The following is a 17,141-nucleotide window of genomic DNA, read 5'->3' as shown; positions in this document are numbered from 1 at the left end:
CATCTGGTTTCTGTACAAATTGTAAATAGCCTTCGCTCCCTGTATTTTACCCCTGCCACCTTTAGAATTTGAAAGAGAGTATTCCAGTCAACATTGTCAAAAGCTTTCTCTAAGTCTACAAATGCTAGAAATGTAGGTTTGCCTTTTCTTAATCTTTCTTCTAAGATAAGTTGTAAGGTTAGTATTGCCTCATGTGTTCCAATATTTCTACGGAAATATGGTACCCTACAAGAAAAAATACAACGATGTCATGTCTGGGAGGAGGCCACTGCATTGGGCCAGCATGTCCGATCCATCTGTCACCAAATGTCCTGTCTAGGTGACCGCAGACATGTGCAAAATGTGAAGATGTACCATCATTTTGGAACCAAACAGTACATCTTCCAGGAGAGCAGGCACTACTTGCAAAAACACAAGGTAACAGAGAGCATTAAAGCTCTGACATAACATTTAGAGGCCAGTGAGCGAATCATTCATGATTCCTGTCTCCGCATTTACAGAAATGCTCTTGATGATCATGGACATACGTTGCATGAGGGTTATGAAGTGCCCAAATGTTGCTGTTGTGCAAATTGAAAATGCTTTCATGGGTAAAGAAGGCCTCATCCATAAACAACACACATTAAGAGAGATTTGGCTGTCATGCTACTCGTTTTAGGAACCCGTCAACAATTACAGATGCCTAGGGAAGTCATCCAGACCCGTAGCTTGTACCTTTTGTTGCTGGAAAGGATGTAGACCGATCTCATGAAGGACGTTTCAGACATGACGATCATCTTGTCTCTCTCATTTGTCTGTAACATGACACAAAAGTAGTTTTCTCAGACAGCTTGTGATGTGGATAATGTTCCTGATAAACCCTATGAGCTGCCCTTGCATTGCCATTAACGGTGTCGTAGATCACATGCATGTCACCTAGCCCATTTCTTGTGAAATCATATTCCATGTTAATGCTTCACGACACTCACTCACTCATTGAGACCTGCTCTAATCAGACCATTGAACCCACTGAATACAATAAAAGTGCACTTGAAACCAATGTTCCACATAGCACATCAGTCCCACCTAGCGACAGCGAGAGTGTGCAGTATGTTTGTATCTGGCAAACACAAACACATTTCAGGCTTGAAGACTGTCACACAGCAGGAGTTACTGTTGATGCATGTAGTGTGTAAATATGTGATTGCAACACCCAGTTCCTACACTCAAATTCCTTTGTTTGATGCTCTCTTCCTGCCCTACACGTTTCGTCAAATTGTTTTTCTGGACCACGCATATTAAGTGCTGATCTACATGGTTTTACCAACAGAAAGTTCTTTCTATTTTAATGGTCATCATACATGAACTTTGAAGACTTTTACCACACACCATAAATTTGTTCCGGAATGAAACTGACTTCTCAGGGAACATTATTCATTTCACAATAAAATACACTGCAGATGACATCACAGCTACATACATATTACACCAGTGCACGACAAACTTGAGGTATGCTAAACATGTTGTTTATCATGTAAGTAAAATAATTACAAGATCATGAAACCTTACTAAAATTAGGAAGAAACATATAAAAGCATGCTACAATTTGTTCAAAGATATTCTTCACATGAGAAAATGTACAAAACACACATATCATTATATATAACAGGCATATATATTTCACAGATGGCACTGATGGAGTTAAAACTGAGAATGATTTGCTGATGCTCTCCTGTTGTTCTTATTTGACAATTATTTTTTTAATGCAGTGCAGCTGCACATTACAAAAGTGAAGAATCACAACAGACATTAGTCAAATAATGGTGTCTCTACATACAGCACAATAGCTAAGATTTAGTCATGCCTTAATCTCTAGATATTTTTCCTCATTCAAGACATCAAATAGGTGCCTCCAACAACGCACACGGATAGGATAAGAAAGAATGCCACAGTCCTGAATAAAATTTCAAAGTATGTTCTGTTCTACAAAATAAGCATTTAGTTAATTACTTATTCTGTTGTATGACACCTTAGGAGCAATTAATTAATACATACATATCTCTTTTAAGTTTATTTCACAACAAAAACCCAAATGTATACTAATTACACATTTATCAGTGTCTCTAGTCACATTTTTAATATCATTCAAAGACATTTATACAACTAAAACATTCACACTAGACACCTTAGTTCTTCCTTATCGTAAGAGCTCAGATTCTTTGGCTTCGAAAATCTTTGTTGCTTCTGCCAAATATTGGTCTGCGAAAGCAGCAATCTGCAAATAAAATGTTTTATTAATTCATAGGTTTAGCATGAAAAACAATTAAAGCAAGCAATTTTTAAATGCTGATAGCTTTCCTTGCAAAGAAGCAGAGATTCATGTGTCAGACAGCAACTTCAAAATGTAGGATAGGAGGACATTTTTAAGATAATTTTTGAGAACATTCCTCACGCAGAAAAACAGTGGTCTTGTTAAAATACTTTAAAAATGAGTTAAAAACCGTCTTGATTACAGTAAAATATTTATTTCCAATGGTTGACATTTGTGGACTCACAACACCTGGTCCATTCAGACCAGTTATACCATGAATACAGGTGGTTGCATGACTATACTCACACTTGGAAACCTTGGAAACACTCAACTGTCCAGAAAGCTTACAATATCATACAACAGAGTATATTATGCAATCCAAAGGAAGATAAAAACTGTTGTCAGAGGAAAGAAGGAAGAGTCATAATCCGAGTACTAGTTTCATGAATTAATAGAACAGGTTTATTCATTTACTTGTCCATAATGTCCAACTACAAGCAATGAATGACTGAAAGAATAAGTATGAAGTAGTAGCGCCAAAGCAGAAAGGTGCCTTTAGTAAAAAAGATGAGTATCTTAAACTCTAAAAGAAATAGCACAGAAATCAAGACTGCAGGCTGTCACCTCTGTCTTATATATATACTTTCATCATGTAACTTTATCCATTGTAGTTACTATAGATTAAATATCTTCTTCACTTTCAGTTTAACATCACTTCACTGAAAGTTGACACTTGCACTTTGATGACAAATAATGATACTGTATATGACAACACAGCAATTACTATTTTGGAAAACATGATCCTGTAAAGGCTGTATGTCTTAAGTTACAATGTTTCAAGCAAACGTTTTGATTTTTACCTCATTTATGACTCTTGTGAATCTTCTGGTATTTAAATGTTATAGTTTCCTCAGCAGCTTATGCTCCTGTAGTCCTTACACATTCATTAACCTTCACACACTGACTGAACATAAATGTAAAGCTTTATAAGTAAACGACACTGATCGGTGATGGAATAGACACACTTTCATATAAAAAAAAAAAAAAAAAAAAAAAATTATTTGGTTTCAGCCATTCACACTGTGATACTGCCCTTGTAAGTTGGAGGACCGAAAATAAATGTATTTCAGTTTAAATACTCATGACTGTTCAATCCAATTTTTTGTTGTTGTTGTTGTGGTCTTCAGTCCTGAGACTGGTTTGATGCAGCTCTCCCTGCTACTCTATCCTGTGCAAGCTTCTTCATCTCCCAGTACCTACTGCAACCTACATCCTTCTGAATCTGCTTAGTGTATTCATCTCTTGGTCTCCCTCTCCGATGTTTACCCTCCACGCTGCCCTCCAATGCTAAATTTGTGATCCCTTGATGCCTCAAAACATGTCCTACCAACCGATCCCTTCTTCTAGTCAAGTTTTGCCACAAACTTCTCTTCTCCCCAATCCTATTCAATACTTCCTCATTAGTTACGTGATCTACCCACCTCATCTTCAGCATTCTTCTGTAGCACCACATTTCGAAAGCTTCTATTCTCTTCTTGTCCAAACTGCTTATCGTCCATGTTTCACTTCCATACATGGCTACACTCCACACAAATACTTTCAGAAACGACTTCCTGACACTTAAATCAATACTCGATGTTAACAAATTTCTCTTCTTCAGAAACGATTTCCTTGCCATTGCCAGTCTACATTTTATATCCTCTCTACTTCGACCATCATCAGTTATTTTACTCCCTAAATAGCAAAACTCCTTTACTACTTTAGGTGTCTCATTTCATAATCTAATCTCCTCAGCATCACCCGATATATCCTCCTTTCAAGACATTGTCCATTCCGTTCAACTGCTCTTCCAAGTCCTTTGCTGTCTCCGACAGAATTACAATGTCATCGGTGAACCTCAAAGTTTTTACTTCTTCTCCATGAATTTTAATACCTACTCCGAATTTTTCTTTTGTTTCCTTCACTGCTTGCTCAATATACAGATTGAATAACATCGGGGAGAGGCTACAACCCTGTCTCACTCCTTTCCCAACCACTGCTTCCCTTTAATGCCCCTCGACTCTTATAACTGCCATCTGGTTTCTGTACAAATTGTAAATAGCATTTCGCTCCCTGTATTTTACCCCTGCCACCTTCAGAATTTGAAAGAGAGTATTCCAGTTAACGTTGTCAAAAGCTTTCTCTAAGTCTACAAATGCTAGAAACGTAGGTTTGCCTTTTCTTAATCTTTCTTCTAAGATACGTCGTAAGGTTAGTATTGCCTCACGTGTTCCAACATTTCTACGGAATCCAAACTGATCTTCCCCGAGGTTCGCTTCTAACAGTTTTTCCATTCATCTGTAAAGAATTCGCGTTAGTATTTTGCAGCTGTGACTTATTAAACTGATAGTTCGGTAATTTTCACATCTGTCAACACCTGCTTTCTTTGGGATTGGAATTATTATATTCTTCTTGAAGTCTGTGGGTATTTCGCCTGTCTCATACATCTTGCTCGCCAGATGGTAGAGTTTTGTCATGACTGGCTCTCCCAAGGCCATCAGTAGTTCTAATGGAGTGTTGTCTACTCCCGGGGCCTTGTTTCGACTCAGGTCTTTCAGTGCTCTGTCAAACTCTTCACGCAGTATCTTATCTCCCATTTCATCTTCATCTACATCCTCTTCCATTTCCATAATATTGCCCTTGTATAAACCCTCTATATACTCCTTCCACCTTTCTGCCTTCCCTTCTTTGCTTAGAACTGTGTTTCCATCTGAGCTCTTGATATTCATACAAGAGGTTCTCTTTTCTCCAAAGGTCTCTTTAATTTTCCTGTAGGCAGTATCTATCTTACCCCTAGTGAGATAAGCTTCTACATCCTTACATTTGTCCTCTAGCCACCCCTGCTTAGCCATTTTGCACTTCCTGTCGATCTCATTTTTGAGACGTTTGTATTCCTTTTTGCCTGCTTCATTTACTGCATTTTTATATTTTCTCCTTTCATCAATTAAATTCAATATTTCTTCTGTTACCCAAGGATTTCTATTAGCTCTCGTCTTTTTACCTACTTGAGCCTCTGCTGCCTTCACTACTTCATCCCTCAGAGCTACCCATTCTTCTTCTACTGTATTTCTTTCCCCCATTCCTGTCAATTGTTCCCTTATTCTCTCCCTGAAACTCTCTACAACCTCTGGTTCTTTCAGTTTATCCAGGTCCCATCTCCTTAAATTCCCACCTTTTGGCAGTTTCTTCAGTTTCAATCTGCAGTTCATAATCAATAGATTGTGGTCAGAATCCACATCTGCCCCTGGAAATGTCTTACAATTTAAAACCTGGTTCCTAAATCTCTGTCTTACCATTACATAATCTATCTGATACCTTTTAGTATCTCCAGGATTCTTCCAGGTATACAACCCTCTTTTATGATTCTTGAACCAAGTGTTAGCTATAATTAAGTTATGCTCTGTGCAAAATTCTACCAGACGGCTTCCTCTTTCATTTATTACCCCCAGTCCATATTCACCTACTACGTTTCCTTCTCTCCCTTTTCCTACTGACGAATCCCAGTCACCCATGACTATTAAATTTTCGTCTCCCTTCACTACCTGAATAATTTATTTTATCTCGTCACACATTTCATCAATTTCTTCATCATCTGCAGAGCTAGTTGGCATATAAACTTGTACTACTGTAGTAGGCATGGGCTTTGTGTCTATCTTGGCCACAATAATGCGTTCACTATGCTGTTTGTAGTAGCTAACCCGCATTCCTATTTTTTATTCATTATTAAACCTACTCCTGCATTACCCCTATTTGATTTTGTATTTATAATCCTGTAATCACCTGACCAAAAGTTTTGTTCCTCCTGCCACCGAACTTCACTAATTCCCGCTATATCTAACTTTAACCTATCCATTTCCCTTTTTAAATTTTCTAACCTACCTGCCCGATTAAGGGATCTGACATTCCACGCTCCGATCCGTAGAATGCCAGTTTTCTTTCTCCTGATAACGACGTCCTCCTGAGTAGTCCCCGCCCGGAGATCCGAATGGGGGACTATTTTACCTCCGGAATATTTTACCCAAGAGGGCGCCATCAACTGAAAACTCTATTACAAATTTGAAATAAAATTTGCAAAAGATGCAGATTTTTGGATGGAAATTCATAAGGCATGTGACTCAACTGGCTGGAAAATTGGAAATGTTGTTATTGGTACAATGACAGAGGATGTGGAAAGTTATTCACCATTCTATTAATTTCCCAATAGTTGAAAACTGTTAAGCTCTGTTCTTCAAGTTTTGAATAAACTCAAAGAATTACAGTGGCTTAATGGTATTCACCACAATACTGTTGTTTTGCTATCAATTTCTGGGGCCATGTGTATGGAAAAAACAGCCAAGAGTTTACAACTGAGCTACCCTAAAATGATTCACATTGTTTGGCTCACTAAATGTTGCAGTACGATTTTGAAAGGACCTCTTGCGGTCTGACCCCTGTTCATGAGGTTTGGTATGTAGTTAAGTGCATCCGAATACTGTTCTGATAATTGTTAAGTGCTTTTTCGTGTCATACAGCAGTTAGATATGGAAGTTGCTTCTTCACATCCTATTTTGTAGAATTTGGATTCCAAAATAAATTTTAAAATAAACTTTAGAAACTTCTGGTGTGCTTTTGACTGATGCTGTATCTGAGGTTGACATTGTCCTTACAGCATTCAGAAAGGTAATTTGAACTAAGTTTGAAAGGTAAACAGGGTTTTGACACCATATTAGTGCTCTGAATGGCAACACTGCTATAACGCAGCATGGTGGATTAATAGGGAAATATCTGGGTTCATTTAAATATGCAGGGTTGACAATATGATACATCAAATGCACTTTTTCGTACTACAAAGTTTTGTTCTGGGATACTTATTTACATACAATTGTGTTCATCACCCAATACAGCACAGTCTCACAAAGTATGAGAGATTTTTCTGCTTTTCCTTTACATTTTTGTCACTTAGTTCTAGGTAGTCACTATTTAATAGGTGAATATTTTCAACTTTTGCCCATAAAATATTTCGTAAATTTTCATCACAAAAAAACTCATGTCTTCGTTATTATCAATACATTGTCACTACCTACTTCCAATCCCATGCAAGCTGTACTACCTTTAACTCAATTTTCAATCTTTAATTAATTATCACTAACTCAGTTTTATTCCTTGGACCACTTCAAGAAATTTTACAGTTACATTTTCTTCATGGGTGATAACTGGAAAAAGGTATTTTTGAAACAGTCTTTTTTTTAAATTCCACAAACCAGCCTCCAAATTTAAATCTTGATATCTTGATCTCAATCTAATTTTACCAAAAACAGCATTCATGTAACTCACTATAACAACATCTTCAATTCTACAAAATTACAAGAAATAATGGTTGGTCAGTGCTTACCTAAGGGGGACAGAATTCTAATTACTGCCTATAGGAACATGCAAAAGCAACTACCGTATTTACTCGAATCTAAGCCGCACCTGAAAAATGAGACTCGAAATCAAGGAAAAAAATTTTTCCCAAATCTAAGCCGCACCTGAAATTTGAGACTCGAAATTCAAGGGGAGAGAAAAGTTTTCGGCCGCACCTCCAAATCGAAACAAAGTTGGTCCATTGTAATATGAGACACAATTTAGGTCGAATGAATCACGATACAGCTACAGTAGTTTGGTTCGAGTCATAAGCTTAGCAGTTAAACTTTACCAGGTAGCCATTGCTATGTGTCAGGCGCTCCGTCTGGTTTGAATTGACTGCTTATTTTTCTTTGATCTGATATGTGCCGTTCTCTTTGTTATAGGTGTTGACGTCACTCTAAGCTGAAGATGCATTACTGTACTGTGTCATGCATTGTTTGTCGCATTCTGATAATGAGTGTTTACGGCCTATCGCTGCTCGCGGCACGGCTTGCTTTTGTGCGTGCTACCGCCGTTTACAATTTTTTAAAAAAAAGAGTGGAATCGTCTCATTAGCGAAACAATGGCACGAGACTGCTATTTGTTGTTACTTACACTGCTGCTTTCTTTGATAATGATCAACAAGAACCAAACAATAGACTGCGTAAGATAGAAGATGTTTTGAACGAGAGTTTAGCGAAAATTTTTCTCCGTTTGAAAATCTTTGCAGACGCCTCTTTAGTACATTACATTTTGCACAGAAATTAGAGTCGTCTCAGATTTAAAAATCTAGTCAATTGCCGTGCTTCATTTCTGACTGTATCACTATTAGGCATAAGAATAATACGAATATAAACATGACATGATATGTATAATCTTCCGCGTTTGCTGTTGTCTCACTCTAGTTTCGTAGTTTATTATGCAGAAAGGATTTAAATGAGATAGCAGCAAACACGAAGGAATACATGGCAAAATGTTTATATTCGTATTATTCTTATGTTGAAGAGAATACTGCATGTGATTCACAATTCATAAAAGTTCCTATTAGCAACCATCTCTATTCATAGGTAGGAAAAAACTCAGAACATAGAGTTGGCCGTATTGACAAACATCCCTGAACAGTCTCGCCAATCGGAGTTTCGTAGTACATTGAAGCGCTGCAACATTCGAAGATGAACAATACGGAATTTGTATCTACTTCGATGGATAATGTATGAAAACGCAGTGGCCGAAACTCGGGGCGGAGGAAAAAAAGTTCGTCTTCCACCTTTTTTTTATTTATTTACTGAGGCAGACGTTTTGGCGCCAGTATTTATCTTTGTGCCTGCAAAGCATGCCTGTGTAGTGCCATATATATTCGACGGCAGAAGTTAGTTGTGGCGGCACCTACCAACATTTTTCAGAACTTCCGCTTACTAAAGGCACTCGATTCTAAGCCGCAGGCGGTTTTTTGGATTACAAAAACCGGAAAAAAAGTGCGGCTTAGATTCGAGTAAATACGGTACCCTAGTTTTCTGACTATTAGTTTCCTCCTCAGAGATGACACGCCATTAGATTGGGGAAGGTTACAAAGGAGACGCAGCTCACTTAGGAGCCACCAGTTGTGATAACAATTTGAGACAAAGGAGAGAGAGGGGATGTATCAGAGGGCAGAAATCTGTTTGATACATCTCCCTCGCCTTTGTCTCCTCTTTGCCTCACAAATGGTGCCACTTGGGTAAACCTTCCCTTCCTTTGTGGCATTCCTTGACTAGTATGTATGTCCTCACTGAGAAAGAAACACACAGTCCAAAGATTAAGCTACTTGTTCCTTCTTTTCTTTGTTACTGTTGTTAGTACTTAGAATTTCACCTCCTAACCTAAGTACCAGCCACAAATTCTGTTTCCTTGTAATTATACAGCTTTCACAACTTTTTTTAAACATTTTCATTTTCCTTGATTGTCCCAACAGATTCTTCTCAGTCATCATAAATCAGGACAATTTAGAATTCTCATGTCCACTTCTTGTCATGTACATTTGAATTATGATTGTTTCCCTTCGTAGTGTCCCCATTCAAACAAAAATTATTTTCTCAGTATTCAACAGGTATTTTATACTATTTTCTGCAGATAATTCCACTTCTTGCAATGCTTGGCTGCCTTGTGCTGTTCCAGAGTGACTCGGTAATGAAATGTGCAGAACTCATGATAATTTGATAAGCTGTTTTATGAAACAAACACAAAAAAAAAGAATCAACATTTGTTCTCCTCATTTCCAGATGCATATTTTCTATTTTACCACACTGCTTAAGAGAAGTTACAGTTCATGATGCTGTCCTCTTCAGTTCAACATATTTTTACTCTCACCTTTCTTTAATTCCACTGAAATATGCTCACTATTTTTATATACTTGAATTTAGCACATTTTGTGACAGTACTCACTTTTCCGTGGATGTTTATAAGATGATATTTGACTTTTTTGTGTTGGCTGCAGTCGTCTAGTGAAAGTATGATTCCATAATGCTGTTTCGTCAGCTGCGGAAATGTCCTGGTTCAATGCGTATGCCTCATTTCTGGTGCTTCAAATACCAATTTTCCGAATGAGCTTCCTTCTTGATGTTTATATAAAAAAAGTAGTAGAATAACTCAGTTTTGCTGGTAACTTGAAAATTATTATTGTTCCACCGTCACACACCAAGTGTTCACTGCCGACTGACTACGGTCAAAGATGACTCCAGCGTCAAAGACATTTCACACAACACACAAGCTTCCACTTGTAACCAGTCTCTTTGATATTATTCGTCACATCTACTTATATTAATCAATATGCTGTCACTCTCTAACATATAAGCAAATTAGCATAAAATAAGGCGAATTACAATTCACAAAAAATATTCTGATAAAAATATAAAAAAACATTTACAACCTCCCTCATTAGATTTGGTATCGACAAATCCAGTAGAAAATAACACATCTCCCAGATCCATTACACCACCAACCCAAAACCCAAGTGGAGGACTACAGTTTATTAGTTTTCTTGGTGGTAGATTTTGTAACTCAAGAGCAGCTCTGGAAGGTCTGGAAAAAAATTCATTTGCCATGACGTTTCAGCTTGTCTCAAAATGTTTTCAGCTTAAATTTATTGATATGCGGAAATAGTCAAAAGTCAGAGGATATCTTAGCAGACAGTTGTTCCAAAAATTCAGTCTTTCAATCCCTGAGTTGCATCAATGTCAAAAAATTGCTGACTCAAGTCAGAAATCTGGTATAAAAGTTGTAATCTTGTTTCTTACAAAGATGGCAAATAAGTTTTTATTTAGGAGTATCTCTGACAGACTAGTGAAATTAGCCAACAGCAATAACAATAAAAATAACTCTCTGTAGATCCAATATCATACAGGAGATTTTTAACATAGGTCTCACTATGACTAGCTCTTCTGCATTGCCAGAAGGATAACTGTCAACCACCTATCACAACAACAACAATAGTGAAAAATGCTACAAGTATTCAGATCTGAAGCTTAGGCAAATTAATATGGGTCAATAGCTACGCAAGATACAAAGGGAAAAGTAAAGTTATCAGGAATGCAATGAATGAGGCTAGCAAAGAACTTACTGGTAGACAAAACAATAAAATAACAGTTCTAAGAACAACTAAACAAATTATCACTGCAGAATAGATCAGTACACATCATACTTTTTGAGACTTTTGAAAGATAACGAATGTAACACCAGTTGGGATGTCTATGGAATATCAAGTAAGATGTAGTGAAACTGTCCTTTTTTTTTTAATATAAACTGTTGTCATCCCCCCCCCCCCCTCCCATGAACCACGGACCTCACCAATGATGGGGAGGCTTTCGTGCCTCAGCGATACAGACAGCCGCAATGTAGGTGCAGAGGGGTATTTGTTGAGATGCTAAAGGTGTGGTTCCTGAACCGAGGCAGTAGACTTTTTAGTAGTTGCAGGGGCAACAGTCTGGATGATTGACTGATATGGACTTGTAACATCAACCAAAACAACCTTGCTCTGCTGGTACTGTGACACAAGGGGAAAAGTACAGCTGTAATTTTTCCCAAGCATGTGCGGCTCTACCGTATGGTTAAATGGTGATGGCATTCTCTTGAGTAAAATATTCTGGAGGTAAACAAGGTCCCCCATTCAAATCTCTGGATGGGGACTAATCAGGAGGATGTCGTCATCAGAAGAAACAAAAATGGCATTCTCCGGATCGAAGTGTGGAATGTCGGATCCCTTAGTCAGGTAGATAGGTTAGAAAATTTAAAGGCAAACCTACATTTATAGCATTTGTAGGCTTACAGAAAGCTTTTGACAATGTTCACTGGAATAGTCTCTTTCATATTCTGAAAGTGGCAGAGATAAAATACAGGGAGCAAAAGGCTATTTACAATTTGTACAGAAACCAGATGGCAATTATAAGAGCCAAGGGGCATGGAAGGGACACAGTGGTTGAGAAGGGAGTGAGACAGGGTTGTAGCCTATCTCCAGCATTATTCAATCTGTATATTGAGCAAGCAGTAAAGAAAACAAAAGAAAAATATGGAATGTGAATTAAAGTCCAAGGAGAAGAAATAAAAACTTTGAGGTTTGCCGATGACATTGTAATTCTGTCAGAGGCAGCAACCGACTTGGAAGAGCAGTTGAATGGAATGGACAGTGTCTTGAAAGAAAGATACAAGATGAACATCGACAAAAGCAAAATGAGGATAATAGGAAGTAGTCAAATTAAATCAGGTTACGCTGAGGAAATTAGATTAGGAAATGAGACACTTGAAATAGTAGAGGAGTTTTGCTATTTGGGCTGAAAAATAACTGATGATGGTCGAAGTAGAGAGGATATAAAATGTAGACTGGCAATGGCAAGGAAAGCGTTTCTGAAGAAGAGAAATTTGTAACACTGAATATAAATTTAAGTGTGAGGAAGTCTTTTCTGAAAGTATATGGAGTGTAGCCATGTATGGAAGTGAAACATGGACGATAAACAGTTTAGACAAGAAGAGACTACAAGCTTTTGAAATTCTGTGCTACAAAAGAATGTTGAAGATTACATGGGTATATCATGTAAGTAATGAGGAGGTACTAAATAGAATTGGGGAGAAGAGGAATTTGTTGCACAACTTGACTAGGAGAAGGGATCGGTTGGTAGGACACATTCTGAGACATCAAAGGATCAACAACTTATTACTGGAGGAAAACGTGAGGCATATAAATCATAGTGGGATACCATGAGAGGACTACAGTAAGTATATTCAGAAGGATGTAGGTTGCAATAGTTAATCAGAGACGAAGAACCTTGCGCAGAATCATGGAGAGCTGCATCAAACCAGTCTTTGGACTGAAGACCACAGCAACAAAATCATATATAAACTTTAAATTTGTCAATAATAACTACAACGCTTATATAAATTGTTATTTCATAATCACTGGAAAAATATTATCTGAATAGATGAAACATTCAGTTTTCGGTTGTTTGTGATGAGTATCATAATACTGTAAATGCTACTGGTGCATGATGTATCACAATATTCATTTCACATAAGTTTTGATTGTGTAACAAGGTGTTACTGTAAACATACTTCTGTACAAGATGTGTGTGGTCTAACCCAAAGGTCTGAATACAAATTTACTGAAGATGAGTATGTTTGGAAAAACTGCTGACCTGCCAAATGATGATGATGATGATGTGTATTTGACTGGGAGGATGTAATGAGAAGATACCACCTATGATCATTGCAACATTACAGGGGACCATGTTCCATGTTGAATCAGTAGCTGTAGATTCCATATTCCACTGCCTGAACCTTACATCATTGTAACTTGGATGAGAATTGTTATCACATCAAACTGTCAGTGATTTTCATTTTTGAGCTCCTCAGTTCTCAAGCAGTGTTACAGGTACTCGTGTTGGTATCTCAGCAAGCAAATTCACCTGACCTGAAACTGATGGAACACATCTGGGACACTGTCAGGTGCCAGCAATCTGCCCACTAACCACCAGTCTATAATTTAAGGAAACTGCATGACCTATGCATAGACTTCCCATGTCACACATATCCAAAATCTACCAAGGACTCATCAAATCGATGCTATGCAGAATCGCTGCTGTGCTGTGTCCCAGAGATGGACTACTCAAGCAGTCATAATGTTTTGGCTCATCAGTGTATATGCTCAGGGTGTGCATAAAATGTATGACTGCATGAGTAGAGCATCTGACTTGAATGGAAGTGAGTCAATTATTACATCATTTGCAACAAGTTTTGTATTACCAGATTACTGCCATGAGATTAATCATGGCAAGCTGCATTATGAATCAGCTCTTATATTAGTTGTCTTTTCTGTTGTGCTTGCCATGGTATCACAGGAAGAGTGCAAGAAATTTATCAAATTTACTTCAGAATATTATGTACTTGGTTGTGTACACCATTTTAATTGTATTGCAGTGTCATTAATTCCACCGTGTGGATTGAAACACACAATCTGCCACTGTAATCTCAGTGTTACATTTTAACATATAATGAAATTGGATAATCTGATGCAATTGATGAAAATTATTACACAAAATAAAGTACAGACTGGTCTTCAGCAGAGTTACGGACAACGATCTTGAATTTTTTTCTGGCCTCAGCCACCAGTGGGAGAAGAATGTTCAATATAAAGCGCTTAGTAACTACTTTATGTTTACTGTTCTCTGGTGATTTTCACACTGACAAGCATGGAGCTACATCGCGTCCTATTCTGTAATAATATATCCATCCATAACAAATATTACACTACACTGCTGAGTTATACATCAGTCATCAACACAGCACTGCTTGTATGTCATACATCATATAATGGTAACAAGAAGACAAAAACCTACCAAAAAAGCAATACAGGATTATGATTCATGTATTTTAGATTAAATGATGTTCTGCTGACAGACCTGAGTACGTCCGAGGCAGCCTCAAGATTTCTGAACACCAGGAGTCAGCTTAACCTAGTTTTACATTTAAAATTTATCAAAAAGTTAAACTACGTAATTTCAGACAAGCAATAATGACATTTTAGTACCAGAAGTAGACATTAATGATTATAAATTGAATAAGGTACAGTGTGTACTATTGCTTAGGGTCCAGCTGGATAACAGATTAAAATGGAGTCAAGTAATTGGGAAGCTGAGTTTAGCATGTTACACCGTTAGAAGCATCTCCCACTGTGTCGACCTAAGACACAAGTGTTGGCTTATTTAATATATCCTCACCCCCTGTTCCTACTGGAATTATCTTCTGGAGCAGTGTACATAAACTAAATAAAGTGTTCGGCACAGAAACGAGCAGTATTATAGTATTGTGTAAATGAAACTCTTAACAGTAGAAAGTCCAGGTTGGAATACCAACAATTATGGAAAAGACTGACTGATACTCACTGTACAGATGACACTGAATAGCAGATGGGCACAATGAAAAGACTGTAGCACCCTTAGCTTTCATCCAAAACCTTCGTCAGGAAAGAAAAACCACACACGCATTCACATAAGCAAGCACACCACACACACAACTGCTACCTCTGGCTGCTCTGGTTCAACATAAAGCAAGAAACTGAGAATTCCTACAAGTTCAAAAGAAAATTAAAAATGTTTCTACAAATTATCTCAATATCTACATTCTGAGACTGCAAATTTCTGTTACCTACAAGACAAGTAGATGTTTTGGCTATAAAGCTGTTTTACAAGTAACAACATACTACAAATAGGACTCAGTATTTATGGCAGTAGAAACAATTTTCCTGAAAACTATCAATGTAACTGAGTAAATATTAAGTTGCTAACCACAGCCAAACTTCAGCTAAATTATAAAATGAAGGAGGCAGCACCTTTGTCCAGAGTAGCAACTTCCTTACTAATTTACTCCATCAAACTTAGATTGCACAAGCATTACCAGCATTAAGCAGTGCAGTGATAGTTTATTGTTACTGTAGCAGATGGATTAACTTTCTATGACCTCTTTGTCTCATGTAAATGTACGTCTTCACACATTCCCCATCTCTGAAAGTCTTCCTACTTGATCTATGGAACATGAATAAATGAATGAATGAATTTTCAACTTTTATTACACTGGAATATTACACGGGATGTAACCTGTCCACACAATCAAAAACAACAGTTGTTTTCATCAGGATACAACATTATTTAACACGTAGTTTGCCTGCTGTGCTTATATAAGGAACAATCAAATGAAAGCAAGACAGATGGGGGAAAAGGAAGTTAACTGTTTATTATTTCAAAAGTAATCACCATAACTGTTAATACATTTATCCCAAGGTGAGACAAAACAGTGAATGCTTTCATGGAAAAATATTTGTGGTTGCCTACAGAACAAGGATTGTACTGAGGCATGCACCTCTCCATCCGAAGCAGATCAAAGACCATCAACGTCTTTCTTTAGGAGTCCAAAAATATGGAAATCGCACAGGGAGAAATCAGGGCAGTATGGAGGATGTGTAAGGGCTTACCATATTCATCACCCATCCAACCTACACAACATTCTGTTCCATTCCTATACCAGTCCCACTCCCACTTCCTGTGGAAAACTCAGGTGCACGACTTACCCAATCAATCCACCCAGCACTTCCTACTCCAGTCTTGTCAACAGAGCCATCTGTGAAAGCAGCAATGTATTATATCAACTGTAACACAACAACTGCTGGCTTTTTGACAGCCAACCAGTTATCCACCGCAATGAGTGGCCACCATCAAACTGGGGCCAAGAACAGAGTTGACTACCCAGTCGCTCAACATGCAGCTGAACACAACATGGAGCTGAGCACAACATGTTCAATTTCAATGGCTGCTTCACAACACCGGCCATGTGGATCCTTCCCGCCACTACTAACTTTTCTGAACTACACAGATGGGAGCTTTCCTTGCAATGCATCCTTTGCTCCCATAACCCTTCTGGTCTCAGTTTCCATTAACTTATTGGCTCATTGTTTAATGATATGTAACAAAGACTAACAGAAAATATAACTTAAATGGTTAAATAACTTGAATGTGTTTTACTGAAATTGATGAATATTAAATTCCAGTGTTGTTAAATTTTATTTAACGCAATATTGCATGAAAAGAAGTCTGAGGTCACAGTCATAAGATCATCATTAGAGTTTACATTTCACATAAGTGAATTCCATGATTATACAAAAAAGAAACAGCATCACTGCAAGAATGAAAATTCAGTGTGATGCAGGCGTTTTGATAAGTAAACACTCCTTAAACCATTCTAATGCATATCAATGGCACAGTTTTGGCATGGAATGTTCTACAAGAGGGATTTACTACATGGGCACAATATAACTGATGGCACCAACCAGAAAAAAACTGAAGAATAGCATTTAAGGAAAATAACAAAAAACTGTTGCTGTTGTCGTTTTGATGATGATGATGATGATAAAATACCAGAATGTGTTATCTGT

General features: G+C 37.6%; 1 protein-coding gene across 1 annotated transcript in view; it reads right to left on the bottom strand.

The window, feature by feature from the left end:
* Positions 1-1,399: 1,399 nt before the first annotated feature.
* Positions 1,400-17,141, bottom strand: part of LOC124794983 (ribosome-recycling factor, mitochondrial) — a 65,493-nt gene continuing 49,751 nt past the window's right edge. Inside the window, exon 6 of the mRNA XM_047258726.1 lies at positions 1,400-2,254. Within this exon, the coding sequence (XP_047114682.1) occupies positions 2,177-2,254 (78 nt within the window). The 3' untranslated portion in view covers positions 1,400-2,176. The remainder of the gene's footprint in view (positions 2,255-17,141) is intronic.

This window comes from Schistocerca piceifrons, chromosome 4 (genome assembly GCF_021461385.2).
Source record: "Schistocerca piceifrons isolate TAMUIC-IGC-003096 chromosome 4, iqSchPice1.1, whole genome shotgun sequence".
In the NCBI taxonomy this organism is placed as follows: domain Eukaryota; kingdom Metazoa; phylum Arthropoda; class Insecta; order Orthoptera; family Acrididae; genus Schistocerca; species Schistocerca piceifrons.
This window is presented reverse-complemented; position numbering and strand designations above follow the sequence as displayed.